General features: G+C 42.4%; 1 protein-coding gene across 5 annotated transcripts in view; it reads right to left on the bottom strand.

Moving 5' to 3' along the window:
* Reln (reelin) overlaps window positions 1-17,189 on the bottom strand; it is a 460,226-nt gene extending 443,037 nt beyond the window's left edge. For all 5 annotated transcript variants that reach the window (XM_052719248.1, XM_052719250.1, XM_052719251.1 and 2 more), the window contains exon 1: window positions 16,684-17,189. In XM_052719248.1, the coding sequence (XP_052575208.1) occupies window positions 16,684-16,909 (226 nt within the window). In that variant the 5' untranslated portion in view covers window positions 16,910-17,189. The remainder of the gene's footprint in view (window positions 1-16,683) is intronic.
* Window positions 17,190-26,174: the final 8,985 nt, after the last annotated feature.

Here is a 26,174-nt window from a genome sequence, read left to right as displayed (position 1 = left end):
AAGGCAACTCCAACGCTCTTCACCTACCAGCCCCCTAAGATGGACCAGGACTTTTCTTCAGTGAGGCTCCAGGTGACTGTTCAGCTTGAAACTAAAACAGATTTTCAGGACACAACTCTCCAGTGAACAGAGACTGTCAGTGGCTCCTGCTACTCACAGCATAAAGGAGGGTGATTAGTGGGGAGCTACTGCTGCTGTTTGGTTAAACAGACTTGTTCCTGCCAAACTGCCTTCTACACACATATTTATTTTCTGTGTAGATTAGAGCTGCTGTCAGCTCTGGTCAGAGAAGCTTCTCTCTGTAGTTGGCAGTGCTTAGTGTAGAGACTCATAATTGGTAAGTGCTGAGAATCAGTGACTGCTGAGTACTCATCCCTAAATGGACATCTTTATCAACCCCTCGTGGCCAGGGAACATCACAGATGGGGCAAAAAGAATATAAGACAAGGGGCTGGAGAGACGGCTCAGTGGTTAAGAGCACAAGGACACACATTCAATTCCCAGGCTCTCATGGCTGCTCTCAACCATCTGCAATTCTAGACCCAGGGGACCTGATATCCTCTTCTGGCCTCCGTGAGCCCTGCAGGCAAGTGGTGCTCAAAACACCCATACATATCAAAACAAATGAATTTTACAAAGAGTAGAAGAGAAGCGTGTGGTGTTGTGGAATGCTGTCTTCTGGACATGGCAGCTGCACTCATGACTCAACAGCTGGGGTGATCTACACAACACTTATCAACAATCTACTGTGGAGTAGGGGACTCATGAGACCCCACCCCTACTTCAGGATCTACTGGCAGTTGGTGGTAGCTGGAGAAGAACAAGACATTTTCTTCTGTGGTACAGGTAAAATGTCCACGCCCCAGTAAATAAAGCCCACCCATGTTCATGTGATCAACCCTAAGAAAACTCATTAGGTCACACAGACACAAAAACGAACACTTGAGAATAACAGGACTAGTTAGGGGGGGTGAGGGAGATCAGTGGGAGAGAAGGGGGCAAGGAAAGGCAAATAAGGTCAAAACACATTATACATTCTATACGTGTAAGAAACTATAATGAACCCCTTACTATGTATATTAATGTAAATAAAATACATTTGCTAGATAGTTTTATTTTATGTGTTTTAAATATTTATATGTTATTAAGTTAGGTCCTCTGAAAAAGGAAAAAGGATATGAGAACCTTTCAGTAGTCTTCATTAAACTGAAGTCAGAAAACACAAGACCAAAATAAGCGCACACCTTTAATCTCAGCACTCGGGAGGCAGAGCCAGGCGGATCTCTGTGAGTTCGAGGCCAGCCTGGGCTACCAAGTGAGTTCCAGGAAAGGCACAAAGCTACACAGAGAAACCCTGTCTCGAAAAAACAAACAAACCAAAAAAAAAAAGTTCATACACAAGTGTGAGAAACCTTTTTCTATCAAAGGTGGCTAGCCTGCCAAGGGCCAATATTCCCTAATCTCTCCCATCTTGAAAAACTTATGTAAAGGAACTTAAAACTTTTAGACTCTCCCACTCAGTGAAGCTTTGTTTATACAGAGGTCCTGCGGCGTTCCCAAAATTTGGTGGCCAGGAGCTGATGGCCCCTCCCCATTTCCTTCATTTCCTTCACACCAATTACTAAGTAGCCAAATGACAGATTGAGTTCCAACTCACATCAGTGGGAGACACAGTCACCACCTGTGTTAGAAGAAAACCTAAGTGAACTTCCTGTTTCATGTACTTGCTAGCTCAGTGTGGGCAGTAACACACCCTTTTTGCAGAGGGAAATTGTGTTGCCTTTTGTTTTGTTTGGGTGCTTCTTTGTGCAATACATAGAACATTCTTTTCCAACACAGTAAACAGAAGTATTCCGCCTTCAATGTTATAAAGATTATAAAACTGTAAACAAGTATCCTTTTCACAATCTTTTTGCTACCACTTTTCTCCTGGGGGTTCCTTGATGATTTCAATGTGTAAATGGCCTCCCAAGATGGAGCTGTAGCTCTGCCCAGTGCTCTAAGAACAGCAAGGCTGTGACACATTACAGAGGCGGCACATTCAGGCTGAGTCACTGTGCTTTTGACTATGAGTCCAACATTAACAAAGTAACAGTGTACATCTATTACCCTATCTAAGCAGAAACACATATGAGACAAGTCCATGTTCCCCTGATAATATAAAAATAAATCCATATAGGAAAACTGGGGAAATACTTATAGAATATATCACAAAGGATTGCTAACATTACCTGCAAGTTATTAAAAATCAATACTTAAAAGCATAGTGGAGGAGCTCATGAGTCCCCATCCCCCTCTCTGACCCTATTGGCAGATAATGACTGTTGGAAGAGGGGTGACATTTTCTTCAGTGGTGTATGCAGCCCTTGGTCCAGAAAATAACGGTCCACCAACACTTGAGCAAGAAGCTAACTAAGCTCTGCCTCTCTCTCTCTCTCTCTCTCTCTCTCTCTCTCTCTCTCTCTCTCTCTCTCTGTCACATGTGCGCGCACATATACGATGGGGGGATTAGAGCTGGAGGGAGACACATTAAAAAGAAATGTTGCAGCAGGGGCATAGGATGGAAGAAAGAGGAGACTAGATGGTGAAATCAGCTAAAATTCATCACAGAAATGGATGAAATTATCAAATAATTTCTTAAAATGAAAAATAAGCAAAGGATTTAACGGATAAGGCAAGGGTCACTGGCTCAAAGCCACAAAGCTTAGGGACCAAGGGGTTAATTCATTGATGCAAAAGCATAGAATACCCATCTCAGCTGCTCATCACTCTAGACAACTATCTCTAGTCAAAAAGATTTTCCTTAGAAGATGAACTTTTGGTACAACTTCTAGGTTGTTATTTTTATGTGTTTTATATAAGGTTGTTGCATATCTGTTGAAACTATTTTAGTCTGCCTTTCATTATTTATTCCCATTCAGATACAAATTTAAATAAAAGCTATCTACCCATTCATGAAGATTGCTTCAGATTTATTTATGGTACAGCACAGAGAAGAAGCTTCTGGGAAGAAGGACTTAAAATCCATTATGGTTTCTATTAATAATTGTAGTTACTAATTGCTATGAGAACATTTGGGATATACTAACATATAGTTAAAACGAAGCCAGTCCAAAAGCTACTATAAATAGTCTTGCATAGTCTCACAGAAGTCATGAGGACTTTGTCATACAGAGGGTGGGAAAGTGGAAACGGGCTTTTCAAATTTGTTAAACATTGATATCGTCCATTCAAACAGCCAAAGCAGAAACTGTACATCCAAATCCATCTTCATAAAAGATCTTTTTAATTACTTTTTGGAATTATCACTGGCAATTATAACTCTTAAAGGAATCCCACACATGACTTTTGTTCAAGGACATGTCTAGCAAAGAGAAATAAAGCAGCCAATGGAAACATGGCCACTGGGAAGAAGGAGACTGCAGCTCTGTGTAGTGTGGCCAGGGGAGGTCTCACCAGGGTGACAGCTGACTACAGTTGGAATTACAAAGAACTAACGTGGGGTTATCCTGGGATGTGCATGCTAAACAGAACTGCAAGTCCTGTAGGTCACGTCATGCACAGGGCTTTTTATCTTTTTCTCTAGGAGATAGGAGGAACAAAAGATATAGATAAAATTACTTTATAATTTATTATTCAAATTCTGGCAATTGTGCTGGTAAAATGGCAAACTGAATGGAATGCTGGGTAAGAAGGCAAAGGTATAGGGCTGTCCGAGGTAACCTGGTAGACAGTATGCAGCAAAGAACAGCATCAGCCTGGTTCTAGCTAGATGCCCCATGGAGCACAAGCCAGAGGCAAGGAGGGTGAGAAGAAGCTGGTTGTGGTAGCCAGATGAGAGGTGGCAGAGTAAGGGCAGACTCTGGGGGTTGTAATATACAACCAGGAAGCCTTTGAGGGGGGTCAGATGTGGGGCGTTAAACAATGATTGGGGGAATGAACATCTCCAGAGAGCAAGCTGACATTTGGAGGGTTGGGGAGACTCCAGAAAGAGCCTGTGAAGGCACATCATGAAAGAGAGATGCAGGAAGCTCTGGGCAGACAGCCAAGTGCAGACATTAAGTCACAGTAACAAACAGTAGGCAGAGGACTTGTTTGGAGTAAGCAGTGTGTAGATGGCACTTACAGCACTAGGAAAGATGACATCCCTGGAGAGAATGGGTAGATAAAGAATGCAGAAAAGAGAATCCTGGTCCCTAGACACTGCAGCCAGGTAGGAGGGAAGAAAGTCAGAGCCTGTGACATCTAAGAAGTCCATTGAGAAAGTGTCAGAGGAAAAGGGGGTGACCCACCATGACAAGTTCTGCTTTGGTCCTGAGAGAAGCCTTTTGACATTTCCAAGTGAATACAGAGGTGGGTTTCTGATAGTGATACTGAAGACAGAGCCATGTGCATTCTCACAGGCCTTTATACTCCCCTGAAGGAACCTGAAGGCAAGACCCCTGGTGGTCTAGTGAAGAACGGTGGGCAGGAGAAGGAAGCAGGGCTCCTGCAGGCAGACAAGCGTCCCAACTCCACAATCAACATCCAGGAGACCCAGACATCTTCACAACACTGCAAAGGCAGCTACATTCCTTTAGGCTAGATCCATATGTATAACAAGAGGACACCTCTGCCCTGCCCTGGGGAGGACACTATGATTTGTGATCCCAGGAATTTGAATGTAAGATTCCATGGCAGATGAAAGGATGGAGAAGATTCACATCAACTGTGGGCCCTGTTTGCTGCTGTCAGAAGCCTTCAGCAGCACTCCCTACCTGATCTTTGAGACAATATCATGATTTCCAAGTGTGGTGCTTGTTTCCCTTCCAAACACCACCTACCTTCTGTTTGTTAATTCAATGTTAGCCATAGTTGAAATCTGCTTCTGGCAGAGCAGTCTGGCATCCTTTCTTCCCTATGGTAGCTGATAAAAGTCACAAAGTTTTAAATTAGGCTAATTTCACAAGAAAAGTTTAGATACATTATCATATTTGCAAAATAAATGCTTAATACTACCTGTACATTCTGGTGTTAACTCTTTCACGGTTTTTTTTTTTCTTCTTACTGAAAACAGTTATTTATCTTAAATTAGCCAAAATCAGGAAGGCCCTTTCTGAGTTGTTGTTGTTTTTTTTTTTTTTTGTTTTTGTTTTTGTTTTTGTTTTTGTTTTTTTGTGAAGGGTGTTTGTTGTGTAGCCAGCAACCAAGCTCAGGGCCTACACATCTGCAGCAAGTGTCCTGCCACCAAGCTAGTCTCAGACGTTGACATATTTTAAACTTCACTGCATACATACACTGTATTACGAGCTATGGTGATTATGTGTGCGGTAAGTATTGTTTACTTCTTTTGGATATGGTCTTACTATGTAACCCATGCTGATTTTCGACATTCAGACCTCCTCTGTCCGTTTACCCTCCACCACTAGATTACAGGTGTGTGCCATCGCCTCTGTCAATATAAGCAGAGCTCTTGAATTATTCCTATCTGATTGTCAGCTGAGCCCCGACCCTGCCTCAGGAAACCCCAGGTGCATTCTACTTCTGAGTTCAACATTTTGAATTCCACATTTGTCTCCCAGCTTATTCCAATTAGTATCATGTCCTCCAGGGCCTCTCATTATACACAACTAGATATTCTTTTTACAAGGCTATACAGTTTTCCCTTGGTTGTTTCTACAGGTTGCCAACTGATCCTGCACCTTGGTCAAGATTCCCTGCTCTTACATGTTGATAGGGCTCCATGCTGTTCATCATATTGTAGAAATGTTTGGGAATGACTCGGGGGGTAGAATGAGCAGGGAAGAGCAGAACTAAGCTGGGCATATCAACTCTAGGGGCACTGAATATTTTAACCAATGGAAAGAGTTTGCTGTCAACCATATTTGTATTTTGTTTAAAAAAACACAGATGGCTACCCTCTGGGTACTCATTAGTGACACCAATTTTGAATGTTTCGTTTACTGTAGTTTCCTACATTTTTAAAATGTTTCACAACAGAGTGTCTGTCTGAGAGTGCATCAACAGTCTGGAATAAGCCAGTCTTATTTGAAGGGAACATTCTGAAGAGGCTAACCCTTGTAATAATAGGTCAGAGCTCTTGATGAGCCATGCTGTGACTTCCTTCCCCGCCTCCCAAGAAGCTCGTGGATGACGTACTGAGCTGCAGCTCAGCACAAATCATCAGAAAATGCCAGAAGGAGACATAACCTAGTTTGTCAGCCTTGAGAAAAGGTGCCTATACACAGAATACTTCCGTGTTTTTATGGTATTTTAATAAAGGCTATTACAGAGTTGTTGAAGTTGAATGAGGTAAATTTTTCTCTCCTGGGGAACACAGGAATGGATCCCAGTCCCTCCGACAACCTGTGTGTTCCACAAGAGGAAACCGGAGACATTACCCTTTGAGTTGACTTATAAAAAGACTCAGTGGATCTCACTCAGTCCACGCCTGACATCAAACCTTTGGATAAACTGCTAGGCACAATGACCAGGACATTTGCATACTAATGGAAGTCTGAGGCAAGGGCACATTCTGGTCACCAGACACAGCTTTGCTGTCCTCTCCCATCCCCACCTCAAGCCTGGAGCTGAGCTCTGCCTTCAGTCAGGAGGTGAGACTTTTGGAGACAAGGATAAAGAGATTCATGTATGAAAAATAGGGCTGGAGAGATGGCTCAGCGGTTAAGAGCACTGACTGCTCTGCCAGAGGTCCTGAGTTCAATTCCCAGCAACCACATGGTGGCTCACAACCATCTGTAATGCGATCTGGTGCCCTCTCCTGGCCTGCAGGGATACATGCAGACAGGAAATTGTATACATAAGAAATAAATAAAATCTTTAAAAAAAAAAAAAAAAAAGAAAAATAACTGCAACATTAAGTACAAAACAAATGCTGTTTCACTGGGTTTTTTCCTATCAGTCATCTGGACTTTGATGAAAGGCTGTCATGGCAGAACCAATGTCAGCTGTGTTGCCAACAAGGACCCTGATGTGTGGCATGCCACTCAGTCTGCTGCAAGTGGGTAATATTTAACACAACTTCCTAAAGAAAGGAATATATCACAAATAAATTTCAACCGAAATCCCCTTAAATGTCTGTCTCTAATATCAAAATTTTTAACATTCTTTAGATATTCAGATCCTACTGGTGAAGCAAAAAACAAAAAAAAAAAACACAAAAACCACAATCGTACTTATTAAAAAGTCTTACTAAAAGTTACAATTTCAAAGTGTCAAAAATAAATGTAAACAAAAATTGACTTTTTTTGTACTTTCTATCAGCACATTTTGAAGGCACGTTAACTCTTGGGGGCTACATATACCAGCTGCATCTCTCCGTGGCTTTATCTGAAGACAGTTTCTGTCCAGCCTGTTTAACAAGGGTGTCAGCTTTCTGCTTAGATTGTGCATTCTTCATTTACTAACTTTAAAGTAACAAACTTTGTTTCCAGTTTTTTTTATTTTTTCTCTTTCTTGAGATGACTGTTAACTACTTCTGTTATTTCTCTTTTCATAAAATAAACATCATTTCTAAAATTAAATGCATAAAGGTATAGGTCCTGGGGCAGAATGGACTAAGAACTGTCAATAATAGCATATAAGTCATACACAGAATACTTACTCCTCAGAGACTCCGTTTGTGCATCCATAAAAGGGATATATAAGTGTCTACTTCAACATGCTACGGTAAAATACATGAACTAATATACATAAGGCATTTAGATGGGTGTCTGGCACATATTAACTGGTACTGTTAGTTGTTTATATTATAGTATTAGTGTTGTTATAAGTTATTATTGGTATTGTTATTAATTATTCAAAAGTCTCTTGAGTTCTTTATTTGTTTTTCCAGAAAGTATCAGTGCCTAGAATGGGAATGGAAATCCATTTTTTAAAAATATTTATTTTATTTTTAATTGTGTACATGTGTATGTGTGTCTTGTGTGAGCATATGCACACAAGCAATGAGTATGCGTGTCTGGAGACCAGAAGTGTGCTATCCCATGGAGCTGGGGTTACATTCAGTTTTGAGCAGTTAAGATGTAACTGGTAAAAGCTGAACTCATGTCCCCTGTGAGCACAGTACTCTTAATCGCTGAGCCATCTCTTCAGCCTTTTTTGTTTTTTTCTAGGAACTGAGGACCAACTAATTTCCTTATAGTTCCCATCACAACCAGTGGACACAACAGATCATGTTTTGCAGGATGAAAATGGAGGAAGTGTTTATTCAGGAAAAGGAAGTGTAAAAAGAACTGGATCTTATCATAGGATATCTCAGCACTCACAACAAAGGTGCCTGAATCGAATGGGAGACTGCATGTTCCTGAAGGTAGGGCAGGGATGTCTGTTTCCTCTGTCAATATGGAACAAACTCGGGAAATGACAGGCTTGGATTTGGTCCTAGAGGCTGAGCCATCCATAACACACAAGGTTAAAGTTGGGGCAGAACTCACATTTACAACCATGTCACAATCTACTGTGTTTTAAGTGTCAACAGGATTTACATATGGTGACACTGCACTTTAGAGAGATAGGAATACCAGGAAATAGAGCTCAGTGAAAGAAACTAGCAACATAAACTGTTGGTATATAAGAAATTCCAGAAATTGGGGGTCAAGCAGAGGTTACTTTCCCAAAGTATAAGTGACATTAACATAAAATGTAAGTCTTTGAAACTTGCATAAATAGAATATTTTAAGGGATATTCTGAAAGTGTATCAATGGAGGATCAGGCCATTCAGAGTTTAATACAAGAAGCACAACCAACAGGTAAAAGAAGAGTAATTTCTTACAATGCTGAAACCTAAACATTATTTCAGGGCTGGTACAAATAACAGCACATGAGCATTGTTAGCACACGGCCATGTGATAAGATTGCTGCATCCATACTCCACTAGGAGAAATAGGTAATGACCTGTTAAGTCATTTTAAAGATTCTCTTCGCCAATCTTATCAAGCATTTCCTAGAGATCTCACTTCTATTTCATATCAGTGAACTAGACCATACAACAGAGAGACTTGAGAGACATATTTGACTGAACACAAAGTTCACCTGAACAACATGAAGGGGAGTTTTAGTGAAAACAATAAATGTATACCACCAAATGAGGATTACAGAGTCTAAAATCAGGGCATTCTTACTCCAGTACAGTCTAGAGAAGATGATACCACCCAGACCTGCTGACAGGAGTTGGGTTAAGTAACTGGTAAATCATAGAATCTGCCATTGAGACCATCTAACCCCATACTTCCCTACAACCTAATAGTCACTTGTCATCCATATCTTGCTACAGTCAAGTAAGTCTTGCTACAGTGACGTAAGAATATACTGAAGAGCCAATGCCTCCCTGACTAGTGTATTTTTATTGTAAATGTAAAACCCTTCCAATTACCACCAGACAACTGTGAACTTAAGTTTCTCAGTCAATCTTTGATCTAACAACTCTGAATCTACTGTCAAAATCAGTATCTTTCGATTCTAATTCAGCAGAAACCGAATTATATTTTTAATTATTTTACATAATTTAATAGGTTATAAAATAGAATTTGATAAAATACATTAAACTGATGTCTTTATCCTGTCAGCCTCCCCAGACTATGACCAAGCCACATACACATTTCTAGAGTGTTATAGCCACTAAAAAGGATAATTCAGGAATAGTAAGCTTTTGTTGGCTAAACCAACAAAAGTTTTGGTTGGGTCAAAGCTATATATTCAGCTTCCTTATAACTGTAGGGAAGTTGTGTATTAATTTGGGGTGGGAAGCGCTTTCTCATTAATCATATTTGGTGAAGAGTAGATTTTCTTTTGACTTTTGTGACTACCCTCAATATGCTCATCTATTGTTTCCCTTAAGGAGTGCCACACATTGGCAAAACAAAATTGGACAAGCATGGGTGAACAATTCTTACCTCATAGAGGGTCATCATGTCAGATGACCAAAGTGCTTTCAGTCATACCTACTGTGTGTCAGGATCTTGCTACACTTTTATAATGACTGCAACTCTGAAATATGACTAGACTTACTCCTACATTAGAAACAGGGCTGGGCTGCAAGTCGGTACTAGGGTGTCTGCTTTCTCCTCAGAGTCTACAGGTTGACCAGAGTGAGAACAGGTAACTCAGAATTAAATAACTACAGGCTTGCAAACTGAAAGATTTTTTTGTTCTTTTTATTTTTGTTTTTTTGTTGTTTTTGTTTTGTTTTGTTTTGTTTTGAGACAGGGTTTCTCTGTGTAACAGCTCTGACTGTCTTGGAACTCACTCTGCAGACCAGGCTGGCCTTGAACTCACAGAGATCCACCTGCCTCTGCCTCCTTGAATGCTAAGGTCAAAAGTGTGTGCCACCACTGCCCAGAGTCTGAAAGATTTTATATTATAAGAAGGAGCTGCTTTTCTACTGGGAATAAATAACCTACTGTTTAAAAAATTGCACCATAATGGGCAAGTAAATGTCATGAAAATAGAAAATTTGATATTCTAAGGTAGTATTATATAAACCTACATACCCACTTCAGTTATTGCAAATAGTCAGTGACTATAATATATGATGTAAATGTCATGACATCATTCACATTATACTTAGAGCATGCAAAAGGAGCAGTTACAAGGGGAAATTTGAAGTGTCGAAAGACAAAAGAATTAAGAAAAACAGTTACGATGGAGAAAAAAGAAAGAAGAAAGGGAAAGCAGGAGGTTATAACGGGGAAGTAGAAAGGCCATTGAAAACTGAGGAGAGAAGCCAGGGGAAAGCTGGCAGGAAGTGGACAGGACGGAGGACAGGGCACTTCTTGACAAGCTGCATGACTTCTCGGGTCCTTCAGCTTGTGGACAGTAGTCTCTCTCCATGATTAGTGCTGTTTCAAACCGGTCAGCTTAGCAGATTAAAAGCAGTCCTTTAATCAATAGGATTTTTAAAATAAAGCTTTGTTTATCTAAAGAAAACTCATTCGGCATTAAAGGATAACTAGAGTTTTAAATGTTTCTGGGCCAAACCTCATACCTCAAACCAACATTTGTACTTTTTATACATATAACCTTCAAACTATTTTCTATGGTTGAATCCTATGAGATTTAGATTTTAAAGGAAAAAAAATTACGTATATAGTTTTCAAGAAGCACATATTTAAGAAAATAATTAATTAACCAGTATGCAGAGCAGTCAACCCCTTCAAGAAACTCAATGATCTGGGCATGGTGGGTACTTAGAGTAAAAAACTGCTCTCCAAGCTACTTCTCAAAGACAGGTCCTTACAGTCCCATGTAGGACTTCATGGGGAATGTCCTACAAGTAGATATCTTTTTTTTTAAATCATGAAGAATCTTTGTTTTTAAAAAAGATTTTACTTTAAATTATGTGTCTGTGTGTGGGTGGGTACAGGTGCTTCCAGACACCAGGGGTGTCAGAGTCCTCTGGAGCTGGAGTTATGAGCCCCCTGATGTGAGTGCTGTGAACTGAACTCAGGTTCTCTGCAAGAGCAATCTAGACCCTTAACTGTTGAGCAAGACCTTGGTATTTAAAAATCAATCCCACTTTCTGAAAATGTGTTCTACAATTTGTTTTTGCTTAAAATGGGTGTGCCTGAAATTATATTTGGGTTTGTTTACTTCAATAATCAGGAAATGATGAATTAATGTTTCCATTTAAATTAAAATTTAGATACATTTATTTCCTTTTTATATGCTTTATATCAATACTGTGACATAAGTCTAAGCCTTTTCTCTCTGCTCAAAGTGATCTCACTGTATTCAGTCTTGACGCACCCCTCTTTCTTCTCCTGAGTATACAGAACCCCAATTTTTCTGCTTCTGCAAGACACGAGGGACTTTACAAATGTTTTAAATTAAATGTTCAAAAAGTACTGGCCACTCAGTTCATGATTTTCAGACGTGGAGCGTCTCTGAAGGAAAGGGTTATACCTCAGCAATACTTGGGAAGACTGAAGACATAGTGCATACAATTAATTATAATAAATAATTATTTAATGTAGCATTATAAATTATCAGAATAAAATTGTGGCCTAATGTGTAATCTTTCTAAGTAATTAATGAGGCTCACAGATCATCCTATGAAGTCAACCCGAGTGTGAAAACAAATTTAAAAATCACTCTTAAATGTTTTCTTTTAACTAAATCAGCCAATGAAAACTTTGAAATCTACTAATAGTTACTTTAGAAACGTGTTAAAATATACATTATCCTCTTTAAAGATAAAAAGAAAATTTTACTGGAGTAAGGCAGTTCATGACTATAGAGGCACAACTATATTTTATTTTTTAACATCTAAATAAAATAGTCATTCAAAATAAACATTGACAAAAATGGAGGGAATTATTCTAAGTAAATAATTTCTAGTACTGTGGTGCTATGAAGGAACTCAAGTTCCATCCAAATGAGATGTTTTAGATTATCATTCCAAATACCTGTTGTTCAAAGCTTAAGATTGGAATTAAAACACACAAAATATAAAAATATAAAAAGCAAGATTGATATGATTTCAGAAAGAAATCTGAACTACGTCCATAAAATATGTGTAAAAAAAAAATAGAGAGTAAGATAAAATGTGTGGCAAGTGGATCCGAATGCTTTAAAATGCCCACTTTTCACAGACATATGTGTACAGTGCACAGGTGCATTTCACTAGAAACTGCATGTGATGAATGAGTTTAACAGTTAAAACATGCTGACTCCAGACTCCAAAACATAACAAGGAAAAATAGCCATACACCAATCAATAGCAGTTACATTAGCAACCACAATTACTTTCATTCAGATAAAATCATTCCCTTAAAAGGAATGAAGCCTGGGAGTGTTTTCAAAATATGTATCTAAAAAAGGTTGTATTTCTGTATTTGAAAGGCCACTACATTATGCTTTCTTTGAAGAGAAATTTTTAAATACCAACCAGTTGATTGTAAAGCACATATATCCACTAAAGTAATAACTTTAGTTATTACAACAAAGAACCCTTAATACTTCATCTTGATTATACCTTTTAAAAGGAATGTTCTGGCTGGGCATTAGGAAATTAATTCTCCAGCCTTCCCCACAATATCACTTGTGAAAAATGATGGAATGGAAATATGGAATCACAAAACTACTGATAATGCTGCTGGGTCAAGAAAACGAAATGAAATTCTCCCTTTCCTTTTCACCGCCAGCCACATCACCAGTTTGATTCTATTATAGGCAAATTCTGATCCTTGTTTTCCCCTCAGTCGGTATTTCTGAGCCTATTCCTCACGGATAAATGAAATACTTCCTCTGGTTTATGCTACCAAATAGCAGGGATTCTAGTCTATTTACATATCCTGGTCAGTTGTCCTGAAATATTGGGACAGACTCATTTACCTATGCTTGGCTTTGGTGTGCGATTCTCTTATAGTATGCCTGGCCTCTTCTTCCCAAGGTGGTTGAGTTATATGGTGGGCAGGTTCTTATTTGACATGAATCCACGGGTGTTTAAAAGGCTTTCTATCCCAAAGCATATTATCTGTTTCCCCAGAGACTTTAGTTGTCCCAAGCAAAATGGGAAAAAAAATCTTTCTAAAGTCTTAATTAAAACTGGGAGAATTTAACATTTACAATTCTCTATAAACTGACTGGATGACAGGAAGAGGAGTTACAGACACATGGTAATTATGCACCTAAGGGTATGTGTGAGGAAGAGGTGTTTCCAACAGGGAGCAGGGTGCAGACTTCAACTCAGCCTTCACACATCTTACTGAACTGCACTGCTCCCGGGAAGAAACAGAGCATAACTGTTTATGCTCCCATTTCCTTTTCTAATTGTTTGTAAATTTCTACAGAAAAAAAATCACAGATTTGAAGTCTGGAAATTCCATTGAGAAACTGGACATATTTTTGGACTTGTACTCCCTCAAAAATAAATTCTAGAAAGCAAAAGCATTCTAACTCTGAGACCTTTCTAAACCAACATGAAGTGTGTGGTGCCTTTTTTGCTGAACCATGCATTGTGGTGTGTTCATGAAAAGACATCATAGTTTGTCATGACTAACAATGCCACCAAGAGTCTCATATAACAGAATTTACAAACACATAGGAAGATGGGAATGGAGACCCCGAATGCCACCTGTGTGTTATGAGCTGGAGACTCATTAAATAAGCTCCATGACTTCAAATAGGCAGGTTTACTACTCAACGTTACAAATCTTGACAGTTTTGCTACAGGCATCAACTTCTTCAGCACTGTATTGCTGCCTTTGTTACAACAAAGATTTTCAACAGAAATCTGTAAATAAACATATTTCATACAAGAATGAATAATTTGGACCACTTGTGTTACACACTATCAGCCAACACAAGCCTCAGACAGCACCTGACATCTCCATTGATGGTATGTGATTGGTACCGTTCTACACAGCAGCTCTGTCTTAATGCAGTCTTTAGAGAAAAAAGTCAAAACTACCACCTCTCCACCCAAACGCCATTCATCCACATCGCTGATCTCAGTGGAAACCCAAGAAAACCCCAGTTTTTTCCCAGATGTAAGTGCTGCATTTAAAAGATTTAGAAGGCTAGAAAGAAATTCTCAGGCCAGTATTTTACAGATTTCCTCACATAAGAAGGCTTTTTCGCCAAATGACCTTCTGCTTCCAACATGCATCAAAATGAGTCAGCCACAAACGTACTGTGTTTTCCTATGGTGAGTCAATTCTTACAGATGCTATAATTTTTTCATTTCCAGAAGTTTAAAATTTAAAGGCTTATATAAGTATTACTTCAGCTTTAAACATTTGTCCTACCTGTAGAACATTTTATAGGAAAAACACTTAGAAGGTCTGGAGCTATATCGTTAGTTCCCAAATCTAAAACTTTGATATAATATTTAATGTGAATTTAAAATGCCATTATTCTCTATAATAATTTGACCTTTCAAGGTACATAATAAAATCTCTCCACCCTTTCTGGTGGCATAAAAGAGGTATTTGGGACCTGTTCTCAACAATGCCTAATTTGAAGTAATACATCACCCCTTTCCTGGTTTAGTGATGTGATCACAGTCAATCTCAGGTTTATCTGCTAACTTTATAGCAAACCAAAGCTACAGATGGCATTTTTATTCAAGCTTTTTTTTTAATTCTTATTTTTAATTTTTATTTATTTATATTTATTTTTATTCAAGCTTTCTTGACTGGGACAGTACAAAGGATCTGTGTAGTGTGGGATAATACTGCTTTGTCATCAGAGGCTCCCATCACAACTGGACAGTGGCACCTTTTAGGTCAGCCTTCATTCACTGACCTCCCACTCTCTCAGCTAGCAGGCTAGCTAGCACCTCTGCCTAGGGTCACACCAAGTGACAACAATCTCAGTCAGTCTGTGGGTCAGGTCTGGGTTGTCATCCACCTTCCACTTCAAGGATTTCCACGACCCCAGAAAAATCGCCAGGTAATCCTCGGAAGAAGAGCACATACAAATAAGCCCGCTTGTTAAAGAGACTAGTTACAGAAATTAACTTCCTAAAATTAATCATAAAATTCCACAGACAAGGCTGCCACCACACCACAAGAAAGTTGTTAAAGCACTGTTTTAAATATCTGGGGTGAATATATTCAGACTAAGTGTTTCAGGGCCCATAGGAAGGTTTTCTGAAACAAAAAACTCCTGTGTATTCACATGCAAATCCATGTAAAATGCCAGCGGCCCATCGATAACCTTCTGCTATGTCAACACCTGTAGCCTATCAGAGACAGCATCTATGGATGGCATGAGTTCACCCAACAATAGTTTCTATTTCATTAGGTACAAATATTTTGTGGAAAATTTCCTATTTAATGGTTTCTATCATTGTTGAAGAAGTCCCAGTATGAATACAGAAAGTAAACATTTTATTTCCCTCACATAATATATGCACTACATTAAATTATTCTTCTTGTTGCTAAATTTTATTTTTGAGTAATGTTTAACCTCGATGAAGGGCTGCATAATGATCCCTTTGGAGAGGGATCCGCTTTTGGCGAGCGGCATGCAGCCCCTACCAGGGAGTTAAAGCTGTGTGGATACAAGTCATTAGTAAGAATCACCCAGACAATGCTAACAGCACAGCAAACACCAGAGCTAAAAGGACGAAGGGAATGAGAGAAATGATCAATTACTGGTATTTTAAACGAGTCTTTGAAAGAATAAAGGGCTGGAAACAGCCACTCTGTTTCTTGAGGTCTGCCTCACACTCAGTAGATCGCGAGGGACTCCTGGCTGCAGAGCAGCGGGAACTTTCGGGCTGGTGGGCAGCATGGGCAGCCACAGACCAGAGCGCTCCAATCTCTTGGCAGCTGGCCTGAAAAGCCCAATGACAACCCCAGCGCCACCTGGGGATCCACCAGCGGGGACTCAGAAAGGGACAAAAGTCTGGTATCCAAGTACTGGAGTTAAGAAAACAAGATGCGCAGGTTCGGCAGCTGCAGGAACTGGGAGTGAGGGGGGAAGGCAGCAGTACCCAAGGCTTGTCTGGCATGTCACATAAGCGCCAGTTCATTCCAAGATGTGTCAGGGGACTGTTGAAATCCCAACTCAAGACTCCATTCTCCACTAACTTCGTTCTGTCTCCCCGGGCAGCGCACCCCGCTGTGGTAGGGGGTTGTCCTGGTCCCTGACTGGCTGGCCCCTGGGAAGAAGGAAGAGGATGGAAAGATGCGTTCGCGGGCCACTGTGGCGCATAGGGGTGCCGTGGTACCTACCATGGTATTCCTGTCCCGGTACGTAGTAGGTGGGGTTGCCCGCAATATGCAGGGAAATGAGCACCTCGCCCTGCTCCCCATCCCCTTCCAGCTCCCCGTGGTGGGTGCACAGGAAAAAGAAGGGCGAGAAGCGCGGGTAGTAGCCGGTGGCCGCGTGCGCCCTCAGTGTCGCCACCAGCAGCACGGCCAGGACCAGAGTCCGCGGCGCCCAGCAGCCGCGCTCCATGCCGCCGCGTTCGGTGCCGCCGCGCGCCCCGCGCGCTCTCTCATTCAGTTTTGGAGCCACCCGCACGGAAGAGCCACGCGCAGGGGAGGCGAGCCGGCCGCGGGCTCGAGCCGAGCGGCTCCGGGCAACCGAGCCCGCGGGGAAGTTGGCGGGAGACCGCGGCTCCCTAAGTTACTTTGGGCCGCGGGAGCGAGAGCGCGGGGCCGGGCGCGGAGAGCTCGTCGTCCGCCTCCGAGCGCCGCCGCCTGTGTGCGCGACGCCCCTCGGCCGGGCCTGGGAAAGCGCCCGCCCCCTCCACACCTTCTTAAAGCCCCGGGCGCCGCCCCCCCCCCCCCCCCCCCGCCGTCACCACACGTGTCCGGGCCGCGCCCCCGCCTCCGCTCCGGTCCCCGCCCCTCGGGCTCCGCTCGCACTTCGGGCTGCGCCCGGCTCACACGCGTCCCCTGCCCTCGTCCCGCTCGGTCCAGAAGGGCAGGGCTGCTCTGTCGCTGCAAAACGACAAGCCACCACGGACGGACAGGCTGACGGGCTGCCCGGGGAGGCGAAGCCCTGGGCCCGCAGCTGCCCTTCTGCGAGCGAGGATGCGCGGGGAAGCCGAGGGCCGCGGGGACCGCGCCGTTCTTTGTCTGCGCTGGCTGCTCCCCGCGCCCCTCGAGGCCCGCCGCCCCGCAGCCCTGCGGCCAGCACTTGTCCCAGGGACCCGCCCGCGAGTGGCCCAGAACCGCGACGGTGCCCCGCGCGCCCTTCCCAGCCAGGCCCCGCAGCCCCGACGCTGCCCCCGCCCGGGTCCTCATCTGCAGCCAGGCTGACAGGGAGATTGGGTGACAGTGGGGATGCCAACTGGAGTGGTGCGGGGCCAGATTGTCGGGCTGCTCGGCCGTGGGGACCCGACAGGCGCGCTTCGCCAGACTCTGCTGTGACGCTTTGCTACCGGACTCCTAGGGCGGAGATGGGGGCAGTAAATTTTAAGTCCAAGTTTATTTCTTCACATGTCATGTATGACCACTGTGCCTGGGGTGGGGGAGGGGAAGGCATGCAGAGGAGTGGCTGGCAGCAGCGATGAAGCGGGTGGTAATGAGCTGTCGCACGCAGGACTGCGGAGAAGTGAAATCATCCAGAAGCAGGTTTTTAACGGAGCACGGCTGGCAGGAGCCCTGCAGCATCCGGAAACTGGAGAACAGCGCTGCCAGGGTTTAAGCATTTCTCCACCGTCCCCGGGCTCACCACCAAGCCGGGATAAACAAGCCTGCTTGTACAGAAACCCGGAAACCGTAATATCGGAAAGGATAGTCAAGCCCGAGTTTGGGAGGGGGTGTCAGAAGGCGTTTTTTTCTTCCTCTTGCCCAAGCATAGTTTCAGCAGAAAGGGCCTAACTGCCCGTTGGTCTCCTATACTTCAAATCCTCAACAGCTGTATAACACACACACACACACACACACACACACACACACACACACACACACACACACACACACACTCACTCACTCACACACGCAACTAATAATAATTATTAGACTGGAACTCTGTGCCATGCAGGCTACAGGCTGTAGATCCTTAGCCTAATGGAATTCTACCACCACCACCCCGCTACCGGAAGAAGCAAAATTCGCTCCATTTCACAAGGGAGAAATTAGAATTGTTGATAGCTTGTCCCAAGTCAGGTGAAAGCTGACCCCGGTGGCTCCTGGCCTATTACTGTCCACAGCCTTAGGCAGAGAGGAAAACACGGCCACCGCGGTTTGGGGCAGACCTGGGAGAACTTCCTCTTCCTCCAACCTAGATTGGGTTGCTATAGCCGCAGCCGCCATTATGGTAGTTTAGTCACAAGTAGTTGACTACATTAAAATTTGAATTCTTCAGTCATATTAACGACATTTTAAGTAACCCACAGCTACATACGGCTAGGTGTTGAGTTAGTGCAGTCTTGCGGACTATCAGAACTGTCGCATACGGAAGAGAACAGCGAACGTTCAGTCATTCAATTTGCCAAATTCTTCCTATATACCAAAGTGCTAGGCGCCATGCTGAGAGCCGCAGATAGGTGCCAGACCACATGGAACTAGTGTTGGGAGAGGGGGGAAATTAGAACAGTGGAAAAATTACTTCTGACAGGAGCAAATGCTATGCAAAAGCAATAATAGGAGTGTATAGTTTAGTTTATAGGGCAAAGGGGTTGCTTTCCACCGAGTGGCCAAGAGAAGTTTCTCTGAGAGCGTGAACGGGGAGCTGAAACTTGTTCATGAGGAAGGGCCGTGTGAACATGTGGGAAGAACGGTGAGGCCAGGAAACCAGAGTCCAAAGGCCCTGAAGCAGCATTGTGCTTGGACAGTCAAGGCTCAGGAAAAGCAGCAAGAAACAGGAAGGCTGCTGTGGGCTGAAGCAGCAGATCAGAGCACCTAGTGATGGGAACACTCAGGGCCATGTGATCATAATGTAGTAAGGGACAGAAGGCTGAATGCCAAAGAGTTAGAGGGGTTTCTGGCTTCTCACCAGTTTTTAAACATATATCAAAAGTAAATGATTTAATCTAATTTACAGCACAGTTTCTAACATGCTATAAAAGTACATTGACTCATTCACTAGTTCAACACATGATAACTGAAAAACTATGATATACAAAGCCCTTTGCTAGGCTCAGGGGAAATGCAGTTCCTGCCCCATGGAAGTTACTTTTCAGTGGGAGAGACAGATACCAATTCCTATGATTAATTATAGAATCACAAAATTGATACATGCTCTTAGGAAGTAAAAAGTAGCAGGAACAAAGAGGACAGCGTTGGCTTAGCTGAGGAAGAGACGGACACTAAGATGTGCAAGGAGCTGACTTCAAAAAGAAGAAAATAGCTCTCAGGCCGAAGCATCTTTGTGCAAGAAAGAATCATGGTGGAAGAGGGAAAAGCTCCTGGCAGACAAACACATGGGCGGAGCTACCGATGCAGGCAGCAGCCATTGCTCTGTGAAGATTGTGGTCTCTACCCTAAAACAATGGTGAGGCAGGAAGTCACGGAAGCCACTACCTACCTATAGCAATCGATGTGTGCACCTAAAAGATCATCCACGTTACACCAGCAGATGTCAAGGAAAGTTCACAATTTGCTGAGAAGATGAGGGGAATGAAGCTGATGAGCATCAGGACTCACATCTACAGGCCTTCAGAACAGATTCGGTGGTGGATTGGAGACAGAAATATCGGGGACAGATGTGTTAGCCGTCACTGATGACGGTAAATTGTGGCAGTTAGGGAAGCTGCTTTTTAAGTCTTTCTTTTTTTATTTAAGTGAATAAAGCAGAAAATTAACATATCACTGAAGTGTGAAAGAAACATAAGTATAAAATATGACCTACTCATTCACGTTGGAGAGATGGCTCAGTGGCTAATGGCACTGGCCACTCTTCCAGAAGACCAGAGCTCAGTTCCTAGCACCTGCATGATGCTCATATATGGCTGTAACTCAAGTCCCAGGAGATTCAACACTCTCTTCTTGCCTCTGTAGGTACTAGGCATGCACATGATGCACAGACATAGACACAGATAAAAACACCCATACACATAATTATTTTTAAGTGATTGACTCTGAAGTACAGAACAGTGTCATGGAGTACCCTGAGTAAACTGCAGCCACACAGCATTAGGCAAAAGTCTCCATGGCCCTTTGAGCAATTGTTCTTCCCCCAAGACATGGAGTGGACTTTCAGTAGGTTGTTCAGGATGATTTTTTTTTGCCTGTTTTAAAATGTTATATAAATGGCATTATACATTATATTTGAATTTATATCTGGCACCTCTGGCTCAAATATCATGGCTGTGAGAATATCTATGTTGTTACATGTAGCAAAGGATTATTCACTTTTATAAATATATCTCATAGACAAAATCACCATTCATTATTAATATAGTTTCGAGTTATTTTCATCTTAGAAATATGTTTAAGTTTTGGCTATTGTTCAGATATAAACCCTGTGGTTTAAAATACTCTTCCATGTATCTTTTGGTGAAACCAATATATATCCACTCCAATTAAGAGAGGGAGAGCTGGACTGTTGGGGAAGGAATCTATTTCAATACAGTAGTTCAGCAGAACTGCTTTTTTTAAAAAAAAAAAAAAGTCCTTACATGTCAAATACGAAGTAAAACCAGGAATTCATAGATAACAAAGTATGCAGCTCACCCAGCACTTTGATACATCTACCCATTTCTATAGTCCTTGCACGTCCTCTTTGGTGGCCATGTGGTGCATGGGACAGGAGATAAAGCTCAGGCCCCAGGTGGGGAGGGTGATAGGACTGTGCTACTCAAAGTGGCTTTGCAGATCAGCCCTGACACTCCAGTCCTGGCCCAGAGATATGTACAGAAATGATGTTTAGAAACTCAGGGTAACTCCGAAGTGGTATTCTGTGTTTATACTTTATGAAGGTGTCTCTGTTGATGATGATACAAAAGGTTACAAGGCATGATAGGAGATGCATGCAAAAAGCTGTGACCCATCCCCAAATCTCTAGACCCTCTGTGAAAGAATGAACTAGGGAAAAAAAAAACCTTCCACATTCATTTTAATATTGACAGATGGTAGTGACATCATGGGGACCATCCCACCCAACTTTAAAACCGTGGTTTAAGAAATTCTAGTTCCTTTGTCCAGTGACTGATGGAGGCAGATACAGAGATCCACGGCCAGGCACCAGGCTGAGATCCAGGAATTCAATTGATGAGAGAGAGGAGAGATACTGCAGGTGAGGGACGTCGAGATCATGATGGGAGGACGTGCAGAGATGACCGGCCACACTAGTGGAAGCCCATGAACTGTGGACTGGTGGCTGTGGAGCCCCCATGGGACTGGACTAGGCCCTCTGGATATGGAAGATGGTTGTTTGGTTTGAACTGTTAGGGGGGCACCCAGGCAGGGGGATCGGGATCTGTCCCTGGTCTATGGGCAGACTTCTGGAATCCGGTGCCTGTGGTGTGACACCTTGCACAGTCTTGGTGCAGTGGGAAGGGGCTTGGACCTGCCTAGGCTCAGTGTGCTGGGCTCTGCTGACTCCCCATGGGAGACCTTGATTTGGGGGATGTGGGAATGCGGGGTGGCTTGGGAAAGAGGGCTGGGGGTGGAAGGAGGGAGGATCTGTGGATGGTATGTAGAGTGAGTAGAAAATTTCTTAATAAAGAAAAATGAAAGAAAAAAAAAAAGAAAGTCTGGCTCCAAATCACACTTCCATTTCATTTGAAAGATCTCAAGCCAAGACTGTGTGTCCTGTGTTTGAAGTATACCTATACAGTTTTCAGAAATGAATCCAAAGCATCTCCAGGAAGAGAAAGGAGCAAAAACTCCAAGTCAGGCTTCAAATTTTTCCATCAGCCAAGGACTCATGAAACACCTGTTCACAATCAAAAATCACCAATACTGGGAGAGAGCAAGACCCAGTGAGTGATGCAAGCAGGTGATCAGAATCATGTCCACAAAGGCCTCTGGTATTGGAATTATCAGCTAGCAACATAAGATAATAAAGTTAGAAAAAATAACATTTAAAAAAAACATAACTAAGAATAAGGGACCATCAGGAGTGACCAGGTATTCTCAAAGTAAAAATTCGTAGTATGAAAAACTTAACTCTTAAGGACAGAGGCATCTGCCCCTGAAGGCATAGGTTACTTACTAGCTCTTCACATACAGCAACTAGATCCAGCATAAAATGTAAGTTTATAGGATTATTTAAAGAAAGTAAAGGAAATCACTGAGAGATTAGGAAACTTTTAAACAGAAAGAAAACCCCTGGATGCATCCTTTATAGGACCCTGTGGCCAATGTGCAGGTCTGTGTTCTGAATGTGGGAAACAAGTTCCTTTTAAGTCAGTGATATGCTTATCGGAACCATGTGAAGGAAAAACCAAACAGTATACACAGAGACCTCCCAAATCTGTGGAAAGTCAGTACATGGCAGCCAGCTCTTCAGATAAAAAGAGGGGAAGCGATACTCAGCAGAGAAAAACAATGACATCGTGAGGTTTGCAGACAAATGGATGGATCTAGAAAAAATCATCCTGAGTGAGGTAACCCAGACTCAGAAAGACAAACATGGTATGTACTCACTCATAGGAGGATACTAGATGTGGAACAAGGATGACTGGACTGCTACTCACATCACCAGGGAGGCTACCTGGAAAACAGGACCCCAAGAAAGACACGGGGATCGCCCAATGACGGAGAAATGGAAGAGATCTACATGAACAACCTGGACATGAGTGGGGGTAGTGAAGGGCGAGGGTCGAGGGAAAGAGAGCTTGGGGGAGCGGGAGATCCCAGCTGGATCAACAACAGAGAGGGAGAACAAGGAATAGGAGACCATGGTAAATGAAGACCACATGAGAATAGGAAGAAGCAAAGTGCTAGAGAGGCCCACAGAAATCCACAAAGATACCCCCACAACAGACTGCTGGCAATGGTCGAGAGACAGTCTGAACTCACCTACTCTGGTGATGGGATGGCCAAACACCCTAATTGTCGTGCTAGAAACCCCATCCAAAGACTGAGGGATCTGGATGCAGAGATCCATGGCTAGGCCCCGGGTGGAGCTCTGGGAGTCCAATTAGTGAGAATGAGGAGGGTTTATATGAGCGAGAATTGTTGAGACCAAGGTTGGATAAAGCACAGGGACAAATAGCCAAATGAATGGAAACACATGAACTATGAACCAATGGCTGAGGGGTCCCCAACTGGATCAGGCCCTCTGAGTGGGTGAGACAGTTGATTGGCTTGATCTGTTTGGGAGGCATCCAGGCAGTGGGACCGGGTCCTGTGCTCATTGCATGAGTTGGCTGTTTGAAACCTGGGGCCTATGCAGGGTCGCTTGGCTCGGCCTGGGAGGAGGGCACTGGACCTGCCTGGACTGAGTCTACCAGGTTGTTCTCAGTCCTCGGGGGAGGCTTTGCCCTGGAGGAGGTGAAAATGGGGGGTGTGCTGGGGGGAAGGTGAGGGGGGCGGGAGCGGGGAGAACAAGGGACTCCGTGGCTGATATGTAGAACTGAATTGTATTGCTAAATTAAAAAAAAAAAGAGGGGAAGAGTGGGCTTTTCAATGCATGTTCCCAGGCTGTTGGTTAACGACATAAATCAATAAAATCAGATCGTGTCTCCCCACAGACTTACATTCATAAGCCTCTTCCATGAGTCTCAGAACCTGGAAACCATCTCACATGGTAATAAGCCTTAAAAATTGGAAAAATAAGTCATATAATTAGATACCATTACCCTTTCTATTTTTCCTGGCACCTCCATCACATTTATCTCTCTGTAGACTGCATGAGAGTGACTGTCAACTTTTTGGACATAGCTAAACAGAGGTTGATTTGGAGAGTAACCATGTTTTAGTTTAGTGAGTATTAACATGGTTTGTATTAAATTGATGGCTGCTTAAGTTGTTAACAAATGATTTCAAGAAAAACTTTTCTTGTCCACTGTGTTGACCTAACTGGAGTCATGACATGCAGGGTCAGATGGGGAGTCACATCTTGTAATGAACCCTGTGAGGGATAGCTCCAGAAGTAGGCGGTTTGTGGAGGGGCAGCAAGGTGCAAAGTTTTTAGTCAAAGCTGATCAGTGGGAAATTATTCACCTCTTCTTATACTTCCAAATGTCATTCAGCCTTGTGACAAATTCCTGTAATCGTAGCATCTCAGAGGATGACATAGATCCAGGAGAGCCCCGGCCACATAAAGAGTTCCAGGCCAGCCTGAGTTATGGCAATTATAGAAAAACAGCAACTGAACAAAAGTATTTCAAGATGTTAGTTCTCTTCTGTGAGGAATGCATGAAATAATGTGTTTTAAAGCTGCAGCTATGTTGAATTTTATATATAACCTGAAATATATGTAATTTAACTAAATAGAATTGCCTGTATAATAAAGTCACAAGCCTGAAGGCCCACTGTTACCAGCTCACACAATGAAGTCTCCTGTTCCCTGAATGTCCCAAGTCACAGTGCTGTGACACATATTGTTCTAAAAGTCTGAGAGTTCCAGACAAAATGGCTCACAGGATTGCTAACAATGTAGAAAAAAAAATAAAGAAAAAATTTCAGGTGAAAAATTTCCCAACATATTCATTGGTAGGACAATGTACATATCATTATTATACATCATTTCATGATATTTTATGTGACTGGAAACAATGACTTTTCTGAACATTTAATGTAAACAGAATCATATCATTTTTAGGTTTATATTTAGCTTCTTTGCTTAGCACAATATTTTGAAGTTCATTCATGCTGTAGAGTTTGTCAGTAGTTAATTTTGGGTGTTTTAATTTGCATGTTTTCTAGTGCTAGAGGTAAAACACAGGGCCTCACACATGCTACGCACACGTATGGAGTTTCTGAGTACTGAGCCACATCCACAGATTGGGTTACTTCATTGCTAAAGCAATATCCTCATGTATGGTATATCATCCACATCTTTGTAATTATGAATGACATTGCCAGGAACATTTCCATGGAGCTCTATATAAGATGTACACACTTGTTTTTCTCAGGCAGATACTAAGAAGTAGGTGGTGTGGAGCAGAGATTCTCAAACTTGCCTGTGTGGCAAGCCTCTTTGGTGGACTGATGAGATCCTGGGGCTCCTCTTAGGTTAATGCTTAGATATTTTTAATAACTTTTAATAAAAATATTTAGGATTCACAATAAAGAAATCATATTGAAATGTGGATATTATCAACATATTGAAATGTTACAATATAATATAATGTTTCTATGAACCTTTAAAATAAGATATAGAAACAAAATTAGCAATTAATACTTTCAAAACTATGATGAGCTTAGACTGTGTTTGGTGTTCCCTGAATCATTCATCATACACAAGCTTGAAGCATCTATGCTCACTCTTCATGACTAACATGGTTAGTGGGCAGCCTCATAACTGGAGGGAATCCTTTAAACCAAGCCAGGTTCTCAACCTGTGAACAACTTGAAATAGAACATTCCACTAGAGTGTTCTAGAGTGAATGGGAATGAAGAGCCACTCAAATGAACTACTCTCACAAATTCAACATTTAGCTTAACAAGCAAGCTCAGTATAAGAAAATATACCCTTATTGGGCTGGATAGATGTCTCAGCCATTAAAGGCTGGACTTACAACCAAAATCAAGCTTAGGTAGACACCATAGAACACTATTTGTTATTTAAGCATTCACAGGTATACAGTAGAGTAGGAGGAAATGTGTAAGAATGACAAATTCAGAATGGTAATTACCTGTAGGAAGGGGAGATATTT

The sequence above is a fragment of the Peromyscus californicus genome, unplaced genomic scaffold (genome assembly GCF_007827085.1).
Source record: "Peromyscus californicus insignis strain IS unplaced genomic scaffold, ASM782708v3 Scaffold_6__1_contigs__length_162567912, whole genome shotgun sequence".
In the NCBI taxonomy this organism is placed as follows: Eukaryota; Metazoa; Chordata; class Mammalia; order Rodentia; family Cricetidae; genus Peromyscus; species Peromyscus californicus.
Note: the sequence above shows the minus strand (reverse complement) of the source record. Positions and strands in the feature narration are given on the sequence as shown.